The sequence below is a fragment of the Bufo gargarizans genome, chromosome 3, assembly GCF_014858855.1.
Source record: "Bufo gargarizans isolate SCDJY-AF-19 chromosome 3, ASM1485885v1, whole genome shotgun sequence".
Taxonomy (NCBI): Eukaryota; Metazoa; Chordata; class Amphibia; order Anura; family Bufonidae; genus Bufo; species Bufo gargarizans.
In genome coordinates, this window is record NC_058082.1 from 213,503,172 (window position 1) to 213,517,865 (window position 14,694).

The window sequence follows — 14,694 nt, forward strand, 5'->3', positions numbered from 1 at the left end:
AAAGGCATTCCGTTATGCATTCCGTCATAGAGATGCGTTATGGTCCGTGGTAACGGAATCTATGACGCAATTCACTTTTCACCAACACACAAAGTGTGAACAAATTTCAAAATATGAAATTCGCTCATCTCTAGTCTTTACAAAAAATATGGAATCCTTTTTTGTTTACATAGCTGTACTAGCTGCCTGTGGATTTTCTCTCTTTTTTCCGTCAATTGGGGAGCTGAGAGGCTCCTTATCTTTGCTCTCTGATGTCATAAACACTCATTTTAGCTCTTATGCCTCGTTCACACGTAGGGTGGCCACTCAGACCACCCTCAAAAGAGGGACTTAAACCATCCTCCCGGCTCCGCTAAGCCACACCCCCGACCTGGTTAGGCCAAGTCCCCTCACACTCCGCAGCCGACGGGGATTTAAAAAATTAAGGTAAAATCAACGTCATGTCAGCTGCAGGGGTGGTAGGGAGGGTGACTTTCTCCCTGCAGCTCACGTTCAGACAGCACATCCCTGTGTCCGTCCAGGCCCTGTGCCGGATGGAGGACAGGGAAACTGAAAACGGGACTGTCCGGCCTAAAACTGGACCTCTGGCCACCCTATTCACACGTCAGTGTTCGGTCAGTAATTTCCATCAGTGATTTTGAGCCAAAACCAGGTGCGGCTCTAAACGCAGAACAGGTGCAGATCTTTCCCTTTTACCTTATGTCTGTGGAGGCTCCAATCCTGGTTTTGACTCCCAATCACTGATGGAAATCACTGACCAAAACACTGATGGCATGACTATGTGTCTTAAATAAGTGTTTATGACCTCTTAGTAGTTTAGAGATAAGGGTTATTAGCTGATGGACACAAAGTGAAAGTACCAGCCACACAGTTACAAGTTACAAATAATTTTCCGGCAGTTTGAAGTAAAGGTACTGCTGGGTGTTACCAGTAGCGGGTGTGTCTGGCAATTAATTCATAACTTCTAGCAGAAATAACAAATGAATGGTAAAACATAAGAACAGACATGTCTGCAGAGCTGACAGGTCCTCTTTAAATGAAGGATTATTCAAGATTTTTGAATCATGAATGGTGTTGCAAATGTGTAATAGTACAAAACAAAGTAAAAATTATAAATGTGCTCTGAACTTATCATACCATTGGTTTTTGGTTACTCTGCAATGTAGAATCTACAAATTATAACTTTTGCCCTAGAACTTGCCTTGTATTACATATGCTTCATTGCACGTCCCAAAAATTTTTGCAAACCATATTGCAAGTCTCTTCCCTCTAGAGGTATTTTTCATACAAGTGCACCTATAGAAGTGGGTTTATAAACTAGGGGCTCCCGAAGGACCTACCATCAGTCTTTTTAACCTTCACCATATGACCAGTGGAATGTATTTGATTTGAAGTAAATGTGTTAAATAATAGTCTTTGTCCAAGTAGTTTGAAATGGATTGATATTCATTTGTTTATAAAAAAAATTAAAATTTCATTTCTTACAACAGTAATGCAATTTGGAAAAGGAAAGTCTTGCTGTTATCGGTTTCTTACCAAAGGTCAACAATGGATCTGGCTTCAGACTCATTACTATATTACTTACCATCAGTGGAATTCCAAGCCTGAGTTTATTGTATGCACACATTCTGTTGTGAGGTACAGTATGTCATGACGGCTAGGCCTAGGTGGCATGTTCTCTTGATCTCCACTTTAACACCATGTTATTTTATGTCCAACGTTCTGTGCTGATTCATCTCTTGATACACCAAGTGCCACATATTCAACACTTTGAGTCTCATGATGTCGTTTAAATAATACATTTTATTCAAATATATATTTGACTATATATATAGTATATATATGCATATATATATATAAATATATATATATAGTATAGAGACACTGGGGGACATTTATCAAGACTGGTGCATCCATACGCCAGTGTCATTCTCCCTGCATTCAGGTGAGATGTGCCTAATTTATTAAGAGGCAGAAGCCTCTTTAACAAATCAGGCGCACCTCTGCCCTGCCGTGTGCCAGAAACTGAAGTCAATGCTTCCTACAGGCACCACTTTCTGGCAAAAGTTATAGTAAATAGGGCAGGCGGTGTGAAGCCAAGGCCCTCCCACTAAGCCACTCTTTTTTTTTCTATGCACTTCAGAAAAGTGCAGAGAAGCTCAAATAGTCGAAAATTACAATGCACACATGGAGTGTGCCATAATATGCAAGTTTTTTTACTCCACAATAGTGGCATAAATAGTTTAGGAAATGTCCCTCACTGTGCTTATCAAATACAACTAACTAGAATACACATCAAAATCTGTATGAAGATACCATCATGGGAACATGCCCATAAACTAACATTATGTTTCTTACAAGCAGTTCTGCAGATGTTCGAGTGGAAAGGAGACAAAAAATGAATAAGGATAATACCTCATCAAAAGCCATTGTCACAGCCACACTAAAGGTACTAATTCTAATTTTACATTTTTACACACCTGTAAAAAAAACTTCATTCATTTCAAACATACAGTTATTTAAAAGCATTTGTAAAACATTTTTTCCTTGACTTTTTAAAATCCATTGTGAAGCTTATGGGAAAAACTCCAGAAAAAAAACGAAACACTGGGGCAGATTTACTAACAGAAACGCACTTGAAGAGCACATAACAGTCACAACATTTATTGTTGTCTTAGACCCTTTTTGTGCCTTGCTGGGCAAGTGTAGCTTAACTCGGCAGAGATATGGCTTTGCAGAATGGGGGATCTTAAATTGTGTAACATAAGAGAATTCTTAAACTCACTTCCTCTCCCCAAATTATCTGTGTCCCAACAAACGAAACTTACTAATCCTTTTTCAATGGAAGAAATAGGATTGGTGATACAATCCCTACCAAATGGAAAAAGCCCAGGCCCAGACGGATTAACGGCCACATATTATAAAAAATTCTTGAAAAACCTCTCACCACATTTAAAGACCTACTTTAATGGTATAGCGAGTGGAGACGCATTCCGTGCAGAGTCCCTCTTAGCACACATTACAGTGATACCAAAAGAAGGTAAAGACAACTCCATCTGCTCTAATTATAGGGGGATCTTAAATTGTGATATCAAAATTACTCCTGAATTTTGGCACAAAATTAATAGGAGGTATAAAGTTAGATTAGACAGTCTAAAGGTGCATCAGATTTATCTTCCAGTATCAGTGACTGATAAATGTGGCTCATCTTTAGGCTAGTTTCACACTAGTGATTGAGAGCTCCTGTGTGGCATTACTGGAAGCTATGGTAGATATAAATGTATGGTTAATGGGGCCGGCCGGCATTCAGGCAACTTCTAGCAATACTGGATCCGGAGATGTCCGGCAGGCTGTTCCCTGCTAGAACAGCCTGCCAGAGCTCTCGGGTGCTAGTGGGAATCAAGCCTTAGACCACCTATTTGTCAGTATTAGTAAATCAGCCCCACTTTGTATATCAATTTGCTAGAGACTTTTAAGCTACATGTGCCCACAATGTTCTTAACCTAAACATAAAAAATGCCATAAAAGAACACTGCAAAACCCTGTATGTAATGTCAACCTACAGATAACTGTCACTTGCTTATTATCTTCAGAGAATTCATGATGCTATAAAGCAGAGCAGTGATTTGTTCCTACTCACTTAAGTTATAAATACATTAGTTTATCACCCGAAAACTATAAAGCAGAATGTTTGGAATATTATCCTTCAGGCAACTGAATTAGATAAGTATAAGCAGGTTATGACATGAGAATTGATGTTGAGTCTTGAATCATTTAACCCACTTAGTAGTTTTCGCAATTGCACAGCAATAAAAGAACATTCAAACAGAAAGGGACATAATTGGAGTAATCCATTGTAGTCATGTTGCAACAATGCCAATGGGTGGAATTATGTATTTTCCAGAAGTGATGTAAATGCTGTACTGGCATACCATCTGCTGTTGTAGCAGATACAATAGATACTGTAGCTAGATGTTTTCTGTAGCAAGTGAAATGTAAGAAGTTTAGTGATAGATTTTTCTTTGCAGAAGTAATATTGAAAAGTGATTAAGTTGTCTAGAGTTGGTTCCCATTCATTTATTATTTCCCATAGCATGTAATAGCTACTTGACTTATAACCACTCTGCATTATTTGTCGATATAGGCTTCATTGTTTTAATCAGTCTCTATTCAATAGTTAAGAATTTCTCCTACAACTTCTCTCTCATCATTTTCAAAATTCATAACGGTTATTTACATTTATTGTAGAATATTAATTTAGCCACTGGCTCCTACTACCAGATATTTCTGTGGTCCGTGTGTCCAGGACGCTGCTGTCTTCACTATCTTTCATGCATCAGTACAACTTTATTCCTCTGCTGCTTTCCCCTACAGCACATGAGGGATCACCTCTCACTTGTACTGTCAGTCACCAATACTAAAGAGCATGTGATTCAGCTCCCCCTGCAATTTTCTGTGGTTGGTCTGATTTCTCTCTACTCTGAGCCAAAGAGGGACATTCATTGAAGAGTTTATGCCATATGTGTGCCATCATTTGTGGCTTTTTAGGTTTCTTGACACTTTTCCGAATTGGTGATAAAAGGGTGGCTTAGTGGGAGGGGTGAGACTTCATGTAGCCTGCTGAATTTACTATAACTTTCAACAGAAACTAGTGGATGTTATCGCTGAAGTCTGCGCCAGCCCCTGGCTGGTCTAGACTTCAGTTTCTGGTGCAGGGCAGAAATGCACCTAATTTATTTAAGAGGCATCTTAATAAATTAGGCGCATCTCACGCCAGTATAGGGAGATCAAGACTGCCGTGTCCATATGCCAGTTTTGATTAATCTCCCCATATGTGATTCTCCCTCCTTTTGCAAACTGCCTTGTGTATGCCTTGCTCCCTATCTACAGTCTGTGTGAGCTGCCCATCTTGGATTCATTACCTCCCCTCTACACTCTGATCTGCCATGTATAAACTCACCCCTTCCCTGCTGCTTTCTCTAACGCTGAGAGGAAGAGCTATTACAAACAGTAGTGCTCTGATGATTTATTTCATATTCAGCAGTACCACCAGTTAGGTCAAGGATTTACAATAACTTATAAAGTTGCTTAATTTTGCACTTAGGAAGCAAATGAACTGTGAAACAAATCAGAGGTGTTTATAGCCTTTAACACACATTCACAAATAAACAAAATGACTGAAGGTAGTAGAGTAAGACCTTGTGGAAGGATAGTGCCAATATATGCTAATTTTGTATTTTTTTAAACATATTTTTAGGACAAAAGCCTAAGCGTGGACAGTGAAAAGCATTTTAATATGCTCAACGTTAGTGCCTCACAACTCAGTCGCAGTTGTTCCCCCTCTGTTTCCTCAAGAAGTTCACATAAACCTTCTCAAACTGCAGAACCTGCATGTAAGTCAAGATTTGTAAAGATTTTCAAGTTAATACTTTTTTCCAAGCCAATAATGGCGTTCATAAGAGAAATGTATTTAGATTCAGTCGGAGGAGAAGGTTGTATCCAGTGAGCTGCCACCATTTTCCTCTCTTGTTACAGCAATCACTGTATACCCAGAATAGTAACCCTATCCATATGTTCATAGTCATATGCTATCCCATTGTGCATTTGTTATATTACCCACATCAGCTTCCCATTGTGCTCGCATTCCCAAGGGGAAGTCTCGCAAAAATTCGACAAGCAGGCAATGATAGTTTGTAGAAATAACACCCTTGACTGCTGGAGATGCCACTGTGAAATCTAATAGTGAACGGGACACACATTCCAGAGGAATAAGCCTGGTCTGAGATTCCACCTTTTTGTAGTAGTTGGTTCATTTTTAAAGTACTTCCGGTGAATAGCCGGGCCAGATTCTATAACCCTTTCTTTTCCCACTGAGAAAATTCTTGAGAAAAGTAAAAGACCAGGAATTCATCCTATTTCAAATAGAGGTCAGAGCAGCAGGTAGGTTGCCTAACTCGTGTGATGTGCTTATACTGGTGCTGCACTGAAGCTGCCAGCATGATTGATGGTGACATGTAGCCGTAGCCTAAATTCTTTAGAGGCGCTGTGCCTATGCTGATTCCATGTGTAGTATACCACACACTGGGGGAGAATTATCAAACTGATGTAAAGGAAAACTGTCAGGAGCTCTGAAAAAAGAAAGGTGGAATTCTTTACACCAATTTTGATAAATCTACCCCATTAAGCTAGATGGACAAGTTAGACATAAGCATCTAGTCATGCACCACATTTATCATCCAGCCGGAGCCACAATGATAAATTTGATGCATATCTACTGGGCCTAAGTTTACATCAAGTGCAGGGTTAGTTAATTTGCCCAACTGAGTATCTCATCCCCTCTATGAAAAAAAAGTCATTAGCCTTTGCAGATACTTTTAACATAAAATGAAACTAACTGTAAGACACCAGTCAAGAATAGACATACAAAAATACGTCTTTCCTTTATATTACTATTTTAACAGCAACACCTACAAAGCAGTCCTCAGACGTTAAGTCATTTGAACCAGTTTCTGGTAGGCAGCATGATGTTCAACTTCAAAGAATGAATCGGCTCAGCCCAGTCCAGGTATGAATCTGTAGTATTCCAGTATGATGAGACAACAATAAAGTTCTTAAAGGGGTTATCCAAGTTAAATAAAATTTCAGGCCCTGTAAATGTGATAAAATAACAAAAGAATCCATATTCCCACCTTTTCTTCAGCACTTTGCTCCTGGCCTCCCCACAACTGACGTCATCTTTCTGGCTGTATTGGTAATATTCCATGTGCCCAGATCACCGTGCAGCCAATCACTGGCCTCCACAGTACACGGGACACCACTGCTGAAACCAGTGATTGACGGCAGCAGTGACCGCTGCAGCCAGAAAAACAGGGAGGACCGGAGCTCATCACTGGAAGCGGCAGTTGTTATTTTAGCATATGTACAGAGGTTGCCTGAGTTTTTATTTAACTTGGACAACCCCTTGTTTTTTTCTATATCACAAAAGTTTCAATAGAATGTTTGTCAGTAAAATTAATATTGCTGCACATGTTTTGCATATGTTTTCTATTGTGCCTTGGCTTAGTTCTTCAATTATTTCATTTTACTTATGATTATTTTCATTCTGCTGTAACTCTGTCCTTGCCAGGCAGATACTAGAATTTTCAGCTTCTCTTCCATGAGATTTACAACTGTTGGAGCCTTCTGGCTTCTATCTTCCATGAGCATAGACCTGTTAGCATAGATGTTTTGATAGCTACTATATAAACCATAATGCAATAGCAAGTATAGATATTTTTAATATTTTTGAGGAGTTTTTTTTTCCAGTGAAATTTAGATAAAATGATCTTCTGATTGGTAAGATAGCTGAGGTCAAATAGATTGTGTCATCTTGAACTGGAGAACTTAAAACATTATAACATCATAATGGGCCATTAAATTTAATATCAATTTGCTTAGACTGCTGTGTGTATTTACAGGTATTACGTATTATATTATGTTCACTAGCCCGCTGGTCTTAATCTGTGGTCCGCTGATGTCAGGTGCACCACAGTTATTAAGAGGCTCATCTTGGACCATCCATGCGTCTGAACTTACATCTACGCCAGCTAGGAGCTAGTGTAGATTTCAGGGAAAATTGACACCTGTTTTTCTAGGGTTCACTCTGGACTGCCCACTTTTTTTTAAATGTCGAGTGTAGCACAAACCCCCCCCCTCAAAAAAAAGTCACAAATGTTTGATGTAGTTGGGCTTGCTCCAAATTGGGCTAATTTTTTACAGCAAAAAAATGGTTTAGGGTGTTTAATAACTGTGCCCCTGTGTTTTGTTCATGGAGATGCATTTTATAATGTTTTTCAATTGTTATAGACCTCAGTACTAGCTCAACAATGTGATATCCAGCAACAGTTGGTGCAGGAAAATCCACTGCAAAGCGAGCAAGCTCCAATTTTCCAGGTAGGTGACAGCACCGAGAGGACTGGTAGCATTTAAGTTGTAGCATTCTGTGGGGATCAGTTGCAGATGCACAATGTGGATATAACGAGTAGGGAACTGTGAGCCCTAGAACTTCTCCCACCACTGTCCCTACTTGCTCTAAATGGCGGACCACAACTGGACAGTAGTCCCTACTTAAGGGTCCATTCACACGTCCGCAATTTCGTTCCACATTTTGCGGAACAGAATTGCGGACCCATTCATTTCTATGGGGCAGCACTTCCGGGTCTGCAAATCCGTTCCCGAAAAAAAAGGAACATGTCCGATTCTTGTCCACAATTGCGGACAAGAATAGGCATATTCTAATAGTGCCAACGATGTGTGGTCCGCAAAATGTGAAACGCACATTGTCGTGTCCGTGTTTTGGGGATCCGTGGATCCGCAAAACACGTTGCGGACGTGTGAATGGAGCCCAAAGGGGTTGTCCCACGAAAAATCTTCTACAGTTTTCAAATCAGCACCTGGATCTAAATGCTTTAGTATAGCCACTGAGTTATTCAATAAAATGTATCTATGTAGAGCCACCTGCTGTTTTTTATTTTTTATTTCTTTGTCCGGCTTACTGAGATGGCTGCACATGCACAGTTTCATCCTTCAACTGCCTCCTGAGCTTTCATAGGTGAGATCTACAACAGAATGGACACAAACCCTCACACTCCTCTTGAGCTGTCAGCGTAATATAAATGTAGCAGAGCAATGAATGTGGCGATCTCTGGATCCATGTGAGGTACAGGGCTGGTTCTAGCTTTATTAGATAGAGATTGTCATGTGCTGTATGATGTCTGATTTTAATTTTTTACATTAGTCATGGGATAACCCCTTTAAAGCGGTTGTCCAGGTTCAGAGCTAAACCCGGACATACCCATAATTTCACCCAGGCAGCCCCCCTGATGTTAGCATCGGAGCAAGGGCTCTTTTATTTACCGTTAGAGCAACACTAAAGCCCGCCCATCAGTGCCGGTGACGTCACCGGGTTCACGGCTAGGCGGAAGCCTCCTCCTGGCATACCTATGGAGAGCCTGGTTCATCACTGCAACTCCAGAAAATGCCTTTGCCCTGCGCAATTTAGCGCAGGGCAAAAGAGATCATCAGAGCATGAACTGCTCTGATGGTCAAGTCAGGGGGGCTGCCTGGGTGAAAATGGGAATATATCCGGGTTCAGCTCTGAACCCGGACAACCCCTTTAACTAAGTGCTGGGGCTTAAAGGGAAAATTCCAAGGACAAAAACAATAAACGTAGTGACACACAGGTACAAGGGACAAAAGCAGATGCCAGAATCAATAGTCAGGCTAGCCTAGTCAAAACACTAGAGGTCACGTCAGGGTACAAAACATTAAGCAAAACAGGGTCAAGTTAGAAGCCGAAGTCAGAAATACCAGTTCAGTGGAGCAGAGTCAATACCAAGCCGAAGTCCAAAACCAGGAGAGCATGCCAGAGACCAAATCAGAATCCAGAAATGTAGTCAGGAATCCAAGCCAGATCAGGGTCAGAATGATCCGTCAGATCAACGCTAGTGAGGGTCAGGAAAAAACACCAAACACAGGCAACTGCAAATGGCAGAAGCTTGTGTAAATACTCAACTTCTTGGATGACCAGGGGCAGTGCAGAATCTGATTGGCATCGTGGGACCAGGCCCTGGAAGTAACCTGGGGATGACATGACCGCCTAGAGTCCGGCCTTGGCGTGGGATCGCGGACCGGTAAGTATGTGATAGTAGAATGCACGAATGCACTTCATGTCAAGCAATAAAGCTTCTTTGTAGAGTCAAGTGTGATAAGTCCTTAAAGGGGTTGTCTAGTATTAAATGTTCATTTTCATATATCCGATTAGGGAATTTCCATTCCCTAATCTTTCCATTATACCTTATGTCTGTGGAGGCTCCAATCCTGGTTTTGGCGAGTCACAATCTCTGATGGAAATCACTGATCAAAACACTGACGTGTGAAGGAGGCTTTAGTCTTCCTACACACTGTAAAACGCTGAACAGGCAAAAACCAATGCTTCCCTATGGGCATGGTTCTCACCTGAGCGTTTTACAGTGCATACGAACGCGCTGTAAAATGCCCGAAGCCCCAAGAAGTACAGGAGCTTCTATGGGGCGTATTGTCGCGCGTTCCCGCACATAGACTTAGCGGTAACGCGCGACAATAGGCGTTTGCTTGTTTACTCATGCGTATGTAAACGCCCGATAAACACGCTTGTAAACAGCACTTATCGGGTACGCTCAGGTGTGAACCCGCTGTTACACAGACAGCTCGCTGATTCCAATAGATACGGCGTAATGCTTACATTGTCCTATTTTGGAACTTATTGCCATGTTCGCACACATTACAGCTGAGTGCTGGGATCCTATCAGCAGTACACCTTGTGATTTGATTATTGTGAAGGAGCAATTCTTAGAATACTGTAGTCACTTAACTGTGATAATTCTGTATAATTCTATATTTTCCATTTTGGTGAAAACAACCATTCTATCCCCCCTCCACTGTATGACTTTCACTAAAAGACCAGGGCTTAGGATGCTTGGTCATTGACTGTGATGTAAAAAGAACATCCCTCTACTGCTCTGATTGCACTTCACACCAAAACTAAGCACCATCTCTATGTGAGAACTAGTATTAATGTTTTTATTATAAGAGACAACTTCCATGCTTAAAATTAGTTTTACCTTCTTAGTTTTCTGCACATGGCATGCTCCAGACCATCAAAACTCAGCTGGAACAGAGGAGACTGAATATCCAGGCCAACATACGGTGGCAGCAGGAAGAGCTTCAAAAGATCCAGGAGCAGCTCAGTGTGGTTCAGGACCCTAATTTACAGGTAAGTGTCAACACACTCCAGTTTTCTGCCAGCATTAAAATATATTCACATACTATAGTATGTGCGGGTGCCTACGCCACTATGTGCCTGCTGTTTTACACAGAATCCAATACTAGTGATAACGCTGATCATGGACATTTGACCCCTCAGACGCAATGGTCAGTTGCGCCCACCCCATCTGAGTGGTCTGAGCGTTGTGTTCCCGAGGACTGTATGGCTTCTCCGCACTGAGATTGAAGCAGCAGTTTGGTTGCCCTGGGCCTTCTGAAGACTCTATGGCCTAAAACCAAAAAAGTTCAAATTACCCCCTTTCCCTATTTTAAAAATAAAGATCATAGCTATTGCCATGTCCTAAGCCCCAATACAGCTCAATAGATTTACGTAAACATAAAAAAGTTATAGGGGTCCAAATATGCACAGGTTCCTGATGCTATACCATCAGTATTGTCATAAGTATTGCTTCAGGATTTGCATGCATATTACCTTCTTTCTGCATTTTTATGCACTCCCATAGACTAATGTGCATATTTGGAAACAAATAAAGACAAATCTAGGACATGTTGTAAATTTCAAATACTGATGGAAATTATACACCCATGTGAATAGTTCTATTCTTTAACATTAGTGCTGGATTCCGGTACATAAAATCCGGGCTATATATAGATTGTAAAAACGCTCGTGTGAAAGCGGCCATTTGGTGTTTTTTAATGCATTTTTAGTGGAATTTTTTTCTTTAACGTCATTTCATACAATTGTTTTTACAAGAACTCCACGGATCCAGACAACGCGAGGGTAAAAGTAGCCTAACTGAGCAGAACGGAAGCTAAGGACTCAATAGACAATAATGGGGTCCTTTAGGTTTCCGTTCAGAGGAAGATTTTTGAAGCGGAGAAAAAAGTCCTGCATGCACTACTTTTGTCTCTGCTCCAAAATCTTGTTCTGAGCGGCAACCTAACGGACTCCATTATATTCTATGGAGTCTTTAGGTTCCATTCAGCTGAGGTATGCGCCAAATCCGTCCTTTCCGTTCTCCAGCTCCTATAACAGAGCAGGAGAACAGAAAGGCTGAACAGTGATGTGACCGAAGCCTTAGGGCTCATTCACACGAACATGTGCTGCCCGTGCCAGCACTGGGGACAGCAAGTTGCGGTCCCCAATGAACGTGCATCGTCCGTGTGTCCGGCACTGATGGATGCAGACCCATTCAACTTGAATGTAGTGCTTCCTTAGCCTTCCGCTCCGTGCCTCCGCACCGTATCTTCCAGATTGCAGACCCATTCAAGTGCATGGGTCAGCATCTGTGATACGGTGCACACACGGACCGGTGCCCGTATATTGCAGACTTACGGTTTGCGGGACACAATATGGGCATGGATCTGCGACGGTCGTGTGCATGAGGCTTATACCTTAATAATGACCCCCTAAAATGCAACTGAAACACTACAAACCAAAAGGCTATTCATGTAGACATTTTCTTAGTTTACTATACACTTATACTTAACCCCTTCACGCCCAGCGCCGTACATGTATGGCGCTGGGCGTTGTTTTAAGATGGTGTCTGCTCCTGCCCGCTGCAGGTGCCATAGCCGCGAATGGCCGCCTGCTTCTTTTAGCAGACACCAGTGGCTTATGTCCGCAACTGGCAGTAATGCCTGACCACGGCATCTGAGCACGCTGAAACCGTGTGGCGATCAGAGGAGCCGGAGCGTGTATGCAGCAGCCCCTGTCTTTATGAATGACAGGAGGCTGCTGCATAGTATTTCCTATGGAGCCCTTGACTGTAATAGGGCTCCATAGGAAAGTAGTAAAATCATCATAGATTCTAATGCAAGTGCATTGGAGTCTATGATAATAGCAATCAGATGATTGCATGTTATAGTTCCCTATGGGAACTATAAAAAAGTGTAAAAATAAAAATAAAAATTCAAATCACCCCCCTTTTCCCCAAAAAATCAAAAATTAAAAAATAAAAATAAAATACACATCATGGGTGTCGCGATGTGCGAAAACTCCCATAGTATAAAAATATATTTCCCATACGGCAAACAGCACTAACGGAAAAAAGCGTCAAAATCGCCGTTTTTGGTCGCTTCATTTTCTACAAAACAATTTAATAAAAAGTGATTAAAAAGTCATGCACACCCAGAATGGTATCAATGAAAAGTACAGATCGCCCCACAGAAAATGAACCCCCATACAGCTCCATACACATAATACCAAAAAAGTTATAGGGGTCAAAATATGGCGACAAAAAAATAAAACAGATTTTTTTCCCCACTTTAAATTTATTTAATCACTATCAAAACGCAAGAAAAACTATACATATAAGGTATCGCTGGATTCGTACTGACCTGTAGAATAATAGTAACTGGTCAGTTATATCACACATCAAACATTGTAAATTTAAAACCTGTAAAACTGTGGTGGAATTGCTTTTTTGGGGGGGAATTTAACCCCATTTGGAATTTTTTTCCCGCTTCCCACTACATCATATGCAATATTAAATTGTGGCGTTGGCAAGTACAACTAGTCCTGCAAAAAACAAGCCCTCATATGGCTATGTGAACGGACAACTAAAAAAAGTTATGGCTCTGGGAAGGCAGGGAGCGCAAAACGAAAACGCAAAAAAAAAAACCTCCGGGCCTGAAAGAGTTAACAATTGGTCACCACCATACACACAAAAAATATGGAAACATGGAGGCTTTTAACTTTGTGATTTAAGTTTGTGATCTTTATGCACAAACAACATAATGTTATACAGACAAGACAGCTTAGTGTAATGTGTAAATTGAATTTATATTTTAAGATATTTGTCTTTTTTTGTACTAATTTAAAACATTAATTACAATGTTTGAACTTTTCTACCAGAAGTTTCACCAGCCTCAGGTTGTTTCTGTGAGCCTTAACCATGTACAGCAGAGCGATCCCCAGCAAGAAGGAATCCATCTGAGATCTGGAATGATACCTCAGCAACACCAAATTCTGTTCACTTCTTCGCCTCTTGGGCAGATGCCATCCTCTCAAATGGTAAACCAGCATCTGGTACCACCTGCTTCAGTGATGAGGGATGGCGATGTCATATCCTGCAAGGTAGCATGTCGCTTCTATTGAACCTTTATTATTACTTTTAAGGAACACTGGTTCAGTAGATTTTGATTTTCCTTTCTTGGAAATTTCTGAAAGAATTAGCTTTTTGAAGTATCGTTTTTAATATATTTTTAATGATAAAATGAATGATATTGTTTCACATTCAACTATCATGTACCTACATTAACTAGACTAATTTACTGATTTATCACATATACTGGTAGACACTTATAGACACTAAAGGCCAAATATATATGAAAATTACAACAAAGACAACAACAAAATCTGACTTTAAATGGTCAGTGTACTTTATCACAGGTTGCATAAATTATTAGCACAGGTGAATATAGGAAATATGGTAACATCAGAAAAACATGCCTTTCGCCTCCTCCCTCCTAACATAAAATTCTCTGCTAAGGGCCCATTTATGTGGGCAGATTATCAAGACGTTCATATGAATGTCGGGTGATCTATCATTTATACAGTACATAAAATCATCCTTTCTGAGCGGCACATCACCTTGTGTAAATAGGGGTGTGCTGCCGACATACAACAATCGTAGTAGCAATTTTTTTACCCTCATATAGAGCTCAGGAATAAATTATTTGCTCCTGAACATTGCCCTGTGTATCTGGCCATGTAAGTGGGCCCCTAAACCCTCTTGATGTATTAGGCGTATTGCACACAACTGTATGGCTTTCTCAGTGTTTTGCGGTCTGCAAAAAACGGATCTGCCAAAAATACGGATCACATCCGTGCACATTTCATTTTTTACGGAACGGAACATCGATTAAAAATGTTATGCCCAGCCCAAT

The 14,694-nt window shown here is 40.8% G+C and overlaps 1 protein-coding gene across 12 annotated transcripts in view; it reads left to right on the forward strand.

The window, feature by feature from the left end:
• Window positions 1-14,694, forward strand: part of NPAS2 (neuronal PAS domain protein 2) — a 151,522-nt gene that overhangs the window by 110,198 nt on the left and 26,630 nt on the right. For 11 of the 12 annotated variants that reach the window (XM_044284852.1, XM_044284850.1, XM_044284851.1 and 8 more), the window contains 7 exons: window positions 1,491-1,638; window positions 2,365-2,449; window positions 5,258-5,393; window positions 6,462-6,565; window positions 7,846-7,932; window positions 10,649-10,792; window positions 13,661-13,882. In XM_044284852.1, coding sequence (XP_044140787.1) covers window positions 1,491-1,638; window positions 2,365-2,449; window positions 5,258-5,393; window positions 6,462-6,565; window positions 7,846-7,932; window positions 10,649-10,792; window positions 13,661-13,882 — 926 coding nt within the window. The remainder of the gene's footprint in view (window positions 1-1,490; window positions 1,639-2,364; window positions 2,450-5,257; window positions 5,394-6,461; window positions 6,566-7,845; window positions 7,933-10,648; window positions 10,793-13,660; window positions 13,883-14,694) is intronic. The other variant, XM_044284855.1, reaches the window with a different exon arrangement.